General features: G+C 35.3%; 1 protein-coding gene across 1 annotated transcript; it reads right to left on the minus strand.

Annotated features, from left to right (window-relative positions):
- Positions 1-6: 6 nt before the first annotated feature.
- LOC131606622 (protein IQ-DOMAIN 11) lies at positions 7-3,114 on the minus strand. Its single transcript, XM_058878813.1, has 6 exons — positions 2,612-3,114; positions 2,256-2,371; positions 1,892-2,182; positions 1,145-1,363; positions 903-1,034; positions 7-757 (listed from the first exon to the last, which is right to left on the minus strand). Exons 2-6 carry the CDS (start codon positions 2,331-2,333, stop codon positions 128-130), a joined length of 1,350 nt encoding a protein of 449 aa, XP_058734796.1. The 5' UTR covers positions 2,334-2,371; positions 2,612-3,114; the 3' UTR covers positions 7-127.
- Between the last annotated feature and the right edge of the window lie 5,786 nt (positions 3,115-8,900).

Genomic DNA, 8,900 nt, shown 5'->3' on the forward strand with positions numbered 1-8,900 from the left:
CCAAAACAATGAAGAAATCAACTAGTTAATTTCGGGCACACTAGTGTTTAATTCTGAAACACATATAATATACATCATACATAGTTACAAACAGTTTTTGTACTTTAACTAGTATAACATATCTGCATCATTTAAAGGAACTTTGTCTATCCCAATTAGACAATGAGCAATCTGAATTAATGCTAAGATCCTTTATACTTCTGCTCGATTTTATAGGTACTGAAATACCCTTAAAACTCGGAGATCTTTGCTGGTTACAACCATTAAGCTTCCCCATTCTACCACCATTACTAACCACTTCACTGTTAACAGATGAAACAATTGATAACTTTTTCTTGCTAGGTGACAAATAGCTATCAGAGTTCATGTCATAGTTCCACGACCTTGCTTTCGGTGAGCTTGTTGATCTTGCTTTTGCTCTTGCTGATTCTGTTGCAGCCATGTATGCTGGAGTTGCAGGGGAGCTGGAAAATGATTGCTCTTCTCCTATTGAACTTTGTCTCCTGTGTGGAAAAGATTTTCTTGATAAAATTACTGGGGAATCCATTCCTTCAACTTGAGTTGGATTTTGTCGCTGAGTAGTATTTCGAAGATTTAGTTGTTTTCCACTAAATTCTTCACCTGTTCTTGAATGTGAGCTGAAAACTGAGTCTAAATCTTCAAGCTCTTTGCTTTTAGAAAGCTGTGTATCTACCCATTGCTCTAGCCAGTACCTCCATCTTCCATTCACTTTACCTCTTTCGGACTCTGCTGATCTCTGAGGGATTTGTGTTAATTAGTTCGACAACACTTTTGGATGAATTAATAATGATTTGAACTTATCTACCGAGATATAGATATTTGAGAAACTGTTTGGAAAAACTAATGAAACAGCTTATGACATGAAGGAGTTAGGAGCTTACTCTATGATTAAATGTGTATTCTTTTATTCTTTCTCTCTTAATAATGGCTTCTTTCTTGATCATGCAAGAAGCATCTACCTCTTCTTTCAATAAAGTGCTGTCATCCCACTTTCGTTCACTGTTGGAGTCCATCTAAAAATTTGAAAACTCATGTTTTAAATCATACAAAATGTACTTAAAAGCTTAATTTATGTTTGGAATGTGAATTGAAGTAATGAAATAATGTAACATGCTATGCTCACCCTAATGATCTTGTCTTTAGAATAATGAATCTCTTCATCTTCAACAGAATCCCATCTTCCTTCAACCATTTGGAGTCTCCTTGCACATATCTTTGATTGAATACTTACAATGGACTGCAAGCTCTTGAGAGTACTCATAGCTTGGCGTCTCACTGCTCGCCCACGAATAATCGCTTGAAGTTTCACTATTCCTTTCAATGCCCTCAGAGCCTTCTTTGCCTGTAATGAACAAGAGACTATACTAAGACTAAGTTTATACTAAATCATCCTTGGTTTCTTCTACATATTAATTGCCATTACTACTTTCTCTATCAATTTTCATACCTAGAGTTGACTATGAGAAATCACAAGATGGTTAAGGGGTTAAGGGCATCAAGGTTTTTGATGTCTCTACGACTGCGTCCTCCATACCAATTGATGTATTGGTATGGGGGATGCATTCGTCATATTTGATGGTTATTTGCAACTGTTTCGGACTGGTCAAAATAGTTCGACATTGTTTGGAAGACATTTTTTTTAAAGACAAAACCGTGAGGGTTATTACACCCAAAACGGACAATACATTGTAGCCGCAGTGGCGCGAACTTAAATTGGACCGGAACAACAACCTTGATATATAAACTTCTAATATGATTCATAATTCAATTACTTTTATTAATTTTAAAAGACTAATCCAGATCCATGAGTAAAAAACTTAGCAGTAAAGATTAAGATTAAGGCAGAAGAAGACAGATTGGACAAACTCACCAGGTAGCCCCTAAAGGCAGTTTGAATTTTGATGGCTGCAAATTCTTGAATCTCCATCTGGTACAGATATACCGATTGAGGAACACCATTCCTTGTTTTAACAGGTTCAGATTCCTCTGAGCTATCTTGATTTTTCTGATAAGCAGATTGTGAAACTTCATTAAGCATAACTTGAGAATGCTTGCTTTTTTCCTCCTCTTCTGCTTCATTTGTTGTTGTTGTTGGAGCTGTAATTGAAGGTAACTTCTTGGTTTTTAGCTTTCCAAATATCCATTTCCTTCTTTTCTCTTTCTGAAATCAAGTTTTTCTTTCTCATTAGAACAAACAGACTCTTACAAAAAAAAAAAATAAAAAAAAAAATTACCTTTTCTTGTGTGGAATGAGTTTCCCATATGAAAAGCCTCTTCACCAGATTAAACCAGCTCTTCTTCTTCTTGGCCATTTCACAATATCAAAACACTCAACTTCAATATCTATGATCTGAAATAATGAACCATAACATAAGCTTTCAATAATTTATTTAAGTAATGTGAATGCACAACTCAAACTTAGACTTTGCCAAAACAAAATGAACAATTTTCTAAACTTGTCATAAAATTTTATTCTTATTTTGCATAACTAGTCAAAGCAAATGCCAAAAATAATTACATGACTCATAACTTTTATAAAAGAAATAAAATAATATACAGATTCAGATTGAGATTCAAGTTAATCACTTACTCATTTGCTTAGAAGTTAGTAATATTAAAAAGACAAGATGCACCGTTTTGTAAGAGGTTGGTGCATGGGAACAAAGGGCAGTACAGTCATTGAATCCAGATTGAATAGCCTTGAAACCAGCAAACATTCTTTATAATACTACCAGTTTCCAATATCATGAATGTAGATAGATTTCATCAATGGAAAAAAGTGCACAGTTATCAAGATTCTTTCCTTTTGCAATTGCAATCATTCATATTTCTTGAATCTCGTTCAAAATCCTCATATAATTAGTTAGCACTGCTCATGAAGATAAAAGCATAGCAATTGAATAAATAATGAGAAATTCCTCTTTATCACTTTTTTCCAACTGTTGCAGGCATGTTCATGTGTCTGTTGGGTGTGCAATGACAGTACTATCCTTCACTAAACTCTGATATAACCATCATGAAATAGCAGACACCATCCCTTCATTTATATGTGTCTGTCCATTTTCTGATAGAGGGTCACATTATGCAATATACAGCATAATATACGTATAAAGTGTACATTTATTGAGACTTATACATACATTTATTGTTTAATTACTTGTTTGATCTTGAAAAAAATATCATGTGCTGAGAGTGGTCACATCAAGTACACCAATATGTAGCATTAGTGTGGCAGTTCTTCACAAGTATTAGGAGACATTGTTACAGGTTGGTGTAGGGTGGGGTGGGGAAGTGCATAATTGAGGAGAGTGTGAAAACACTAGACACCTAATGTGCAAAGGGTAAGGAATGTGAAGAAAAAAACAAACAACATTTGGATTTTAACAATAGGAAGACAGCTGTAAAAGGACCCAAAAAGAGGAATTGTCATAATACATTCTCACCTAAAGAGTGTAATAAAGAGAGAAACCAAAACCAGAATTTGTCACACAATAGGTTACTTAAAAAATGACTCTTCATCAGTTATGAATAAATATGTTTGTCTAGTTTAAAATAGACTAATGAGATAAAGTTTTCGTTTACATTGTCAATAAAAGAGTAATTAGGGAACCATTTCTAAGAAAATGTATGGATCAATAATGTAACAACAGACAACAAATGCTGAATGAAAATGAAATTGTCTATAGAATACAAGACTTGAAATATATTTGATGTGAATTAATTAATATAGACAGAACTGGTTCCAATTGTTTATTCCAATCCTTCCTAGTGGCCAAAAGCAAGCTACTATTTTAAGAAAGCAAGTGTAATATTTGCTATTTTTGCCCATACATGTATTGAATTGATGTGCAGTCTCTTAATTTCTACCAGACAAATTTGTTAACTAACTATAACTAATATTTCTGCCTAATTAACAACATTGTCGGTCATTACAAGATTATTAAATATATTTGAACAAAATTTTGGTAATTGAACATACAAGGATAAATTTCGGAAGTTTGAAGTTATTAAGTGTGTTTCGTTTTGCAGTAACGAAAATAGATTATGAATGAATTGATTTTGGTTAAAAGTGAATTGGAAGTAAAGTAATTTATGTTTGTATACATTTATGCAAAAGTGAATTGAACAAAAAATTTTAGTCTAAAAACCATGTTTAAATTCAAAAGCTACAAATTCTAACTTCAAGTAAAATCAATTCTAGAGATAGAATCAACTCTACCTTAGAAGAACCAAACACCCGAAAATCAATTTTACATATCTATAATTATTTTTGGCTCTAACAAAAGATAAATCAAACATACACTAAGAAGTCTTTATATATTCAATAGAAAAAAAGTTTCAAAGAAAGGGAGATTAAAGAAAAATATTTGAATTTGTATTGGAATTGAAATGGATGCATGGTTGAATATGATTATTTTAATGAAGTTTTCAATGCGGTAGTTATGATTTTTGGGTGAGAAGCGGGGGTTCCAACAAAAAGATTAGGACTCTGACTCTCAAGTCAGTGAATGAATGTGGAACTTTGCAAATATGAGCGAAAATATGCTTGGGTGTGACTCAAGGACACACATATATAAAGGATACAATGATAATTGTCTCAGGTTCGTCCGACATATAGGGCGGAGTATATTTGGATGCATATCAATGGTCTAGATGAAAGGGGGGATACGTTTGTGTTCGGAACATGAAGATGAAGGTCTACCTGATTGGGTTGGTCTTCAGGGGTCGTTGATCAAGCAAAAATAGTTTTTCCTTAAGACCTTGCTATTAACTTTGTAAGTTGCCCGTTGAGAATGTGCACCAGTGAAATGGAATTTCATGGTGGTGTTGAGTTGGAGTAGTTGGCCTCGCGCACATAAAATTCACTATGTGCATGTGTAATGTTATTGATCAGTGGTTTTTACACGTTTATTTACTGTTGATTTTAGTCGTCTTTGCTTTATATTATCAAGTGTTTTACTTCATTCTTCTACATTTTATGCTTTGGTTGTGTATTTTACTATTTGCAGGCTCAAAGGAATAAATCGAGACAAATCAATGCGAAAAAGTACAAAAAGGGGAGTTTCGAAGGAAGTGAAAAATCAAGCGACATTAGGTCTGACACGACCACCCGTGTCACCTTAAACTAGCAGTGTTAGAATGAAGCGTGGCCAAGAAAATGCAAAAGAGATGAAATTCACGGGGCTGACATGGCTCGTGTTAGCAAGTGTGAGATCTAGAAATTTTCAGCATGTTTCTCACCGTGACAGGCGTGTAGTATTTTGATCATAACAGGAGCTTCGTAACTCGGAATGACGCGGTTCTGGTGGCAAAATTTCGCTAACGAAAAGGGCTACAACTTTCATGAAGAACGCAAATCCAAATTCTGAAGTTAAGGACCAACACGGCCCGTGTTACCTAACACGGCCACCCGTGTCAGCAGTGCTGAGTGTGATTTTGAAAAATTAAGTTCAGGAGGCCAACACGGCCACCCGTGTTGCCTGACACGGCCAGTGTTGGCTAAAACGCTGATTTTGCTGATTTTTGTGATCTTTTATTAAGTGTTGACCCAAGGGGCATTTTGGGTACTTCCAACCAACCTAAGTGAGTCTGCACTATTTAGAAGAGTTTTAACGATGAATTAGAGGACTTTTTGGCCAGGAGTAGACACGATTGAAGATTGGAGAAAACAAGGGTTTGGGAGAGAAGAAGGTTTTCATGAACGGAAGCGATTGAAGATCAACTTTCATCTCAATTCTTGTAATGTCTCTATTTTATATTTTGTTTTCTTTGAACAATATGAGTAACTAAACCCTAATGCTAGGGGGTGTCCCTGATTTGATTATGTAATGATTTTGAATTTCTGAGTTCATCAATAGATTTGTTTTCTTATTTAATTTAATTGTACAAGGTTCTTATGCTTTCTTTGTCGGACCAACAAGAATGATTTACGGTTAACAACCAGCTGGACAGCGGTTGTTAAGGTTTTTGTACGATTAGACTATAGTAGATATCACCTAGGACTAGGGATACCCTATAGTTACCGATTAACTCTTGATAACATAAAGGCTTGATTTCATCATAATTCTCTAAGGACTTAGGATTTAGGATGAATGTTCAAAGGTTTTCCCACTAAGGACTTAGGGGAAAATAATCTAAAGGGCGGTAATTAAAGGTTATGAACTTGTTGAAGAAATCAAAATTCAAGGTTATTACAGGGCAAATCATACACTTTACCCTAGCATGCTCTCATATTTGTTAAAACCACTAAGTCAATTTTCTGTCATTTTTATTTATTGTTAATTTATAATTGCAAATCAAAAATCCAAATATAGTTTTTGTTTAATTGAACCATTATTTAAACTCGATATTAACGTGCAGTCCTTGAGATCGACATTCGGGGAATTTCCCTATTATTACTACAGAGGCAAAATAGTACACTTGCTATTTTACCGATCAAGTTTTTGGCGCCGTTGCCGGGGACTGCCAAAATATAGAGTTTTGATTTTAGTTCAATTGAAATTTTGTTGCTCGTCAACTAAAAATTTGTTTTTGTTTTTGTTTATTTGAATTTGGTTTTATTATAAAAAAAAAAGAAAAAAAAGTCTGATTATTTTTGCTTCATGAATTCTTCTCTACTTTGCTACTAACAAATTGTCTGAGTTTTGTAGCTATGTATTGTTTTGATACATTGCCACCTGTATCTCCTGCATGTTGGTCGCCTGAATCAGGAGTAACCTTGGAAGAGGCGACTAAAATTTTTAAAGCATATAAGAGAGAGGTAAGCATCCTTATGAATGAATGTAAGGAAGCTATCTTTTATCCAGATAGGTTTATTTGGAGAAAGTTAGAGTTGGAAGAAGAATATGTGGAACCAGAAGAAAAATACATAACATCAGATGAAGAGGATGCAGTAAGAATAGAAGAATTTGAGGTAAAAAAGAAATGTGGGGAAGAAGAAATAAGGAAACTTGAAGATGATCGAGTTTTGGATAAAACCACAAATTTAACAATTTGTGAAGATGTGGACATCCAACAAGAAAATTTTCAACAACAGAGTATCCCCAAGAAATATTTTTATAACAAGGCAGATAAAAGACAAGAAATTGACAAAGTATTGGAAGAAATTTATGCCTTGTTCAATAAAATCAAGCTAAAGAGGATTTGGCAGCAACATCATCAATACTTTAAGTTCATGGGATTGCTACCAAACAAAAGAAAGAAAAAAGATGATGTGTTCTTTGTGTCATATATGCCACCCTAACAAGGGGAATGGACCGTCGAGCCATGCAACGTTAAACGAAGCGCTTTGTGGGAGGCAACCCACGCTTTTAATAACGTAATTTCCTTTTGTGTTTATTTTGTTTTTCAGGAAATAAAAGGGGCATTTCGGGTGAAAGCTAGAAAGCGTCAGCTGAAGTGCAGTACCCTCTGTGAGTCACCCCTCTCGGGCTTGTTCTTAAACATTGCGGACAATGTTTAGTTCAAGTTTGGGGGAGGATTTACTCTTTCATTTTTCTTTTATGTTGTTATTATGATGTGTAAACCCATACATTGAATTCTTCCCAAATTTGACCGAAATTTTTATTGTTCATAAGAGCTTCTGATCTAAATAGCAATCGGGAATAGTATATAGAGATGAAGGGATGGTTGGTTGAGCGCAGGAAGTTCGGAATAATGTGACAGAAAGGGGGTTTGTTTGAACACCCTTGGTTCCCTAAAAAGTGAGACGAGTCTAACGTGTAGATTTGTACCATAGTGCTTGAATCTTGAGAAGTACTCCTTGAGTAGTTTATTTTGACAGTCTGGCATAATTTAGATTCACATACATGTATGATTGGTTGAGAAACAAATAAAGTTGGCACTAGATGATGAAAAGGCGGTAAAAGGCAACCGGCTCGCTAAGTTGGGTAACCCTCACCCGGTTATTCAGCCCAAAGGAGGTTGATCCCCAAACGTCGTCCAAATAAGGACAATATATAACTGCAATGTTTGAAAATTTCATCGGTAAATAAAAGTAGCAAATGCTGCTCATTTGGTGCCGGAAAAAAAATGAATTCTTGACTAGTCTTATGTATGTGATGATCATCATAAATTCCCATTGCCTTAATTTGATTGTCCTAATGAAAAAGGAGGAAAATCGGAAAGAGACTTAAGTACAAAGCATAGTTAGAGAGGTATCATAAAGGGGAGCTCAGGGTTTAAATGTTCTTGCAGAAACTCTTCGCGTCATGTGAATGCCGGACTAACAGTCTCTTGATCAAAAGGAACAGAAATCTCACGTATGAGTACCGGTGTGATGTTCATTTCCTCTTGTAATTGTCGCTTGAGGTCAAGCAACGGTTTAAGTTTGGGGGAGTTTGATCAGTGGTTTTTACACGTTTATTTACTGTTGATTTTAGTCGTCTTTGCTTTATATTATCAAGTGTTTTACTTCATTCTTCTACATTTTATGCTTTGGTTGTGTATTTTACTATTTGCAGGCTCAAAGGAATAAATCGAGACAAATCAATGCGAAAAAGTACAAAAAGGGGAGTTTCGAAGGAAGTGAAAAATCAAGCGACATTAGGTCTGACACGACCACCCGTGTCACCTGAAACTGGCAGTGTTAGAATGAAGCGTGGCCAAGAAAATGCAAAAGAGATGAAATTCACGGGGCTGACACGGCTCGTGTTAGCAAGTGTGAGATCTAGAAATTTTCAGCATGTTTCTCACCGTGACAGGCGTGTAGTATTTTGATCATAACAGGAGCTTCGTAACTCGGAATGACGCGGTTCCGGTGGCAAAATTTTGCTAACGAAAAGGGCTACAACTTTCATGAAGAACGCAAATCCAAATTCTGAAGTTAAGGACCAACACGGCCCGTGTTACCTAACACGGCCACCCGTGTCAGCAGTGCT

Source organism: Vicia villosa, linkage group LG5, assembly GCF_029867415.1.
Source record: "Vicia villosa cultivar HV-30 ecotype Madison, WI linkage group LG5, Vvil1.0, whole genome shotgun sequence".
Classification (NCBI taxonomy): Eukaryota; Viridiplantae; Streptophyta; class Magnoliopsida; order Fabales; family Fabaceae; genus Vicia; species Vicia villosa.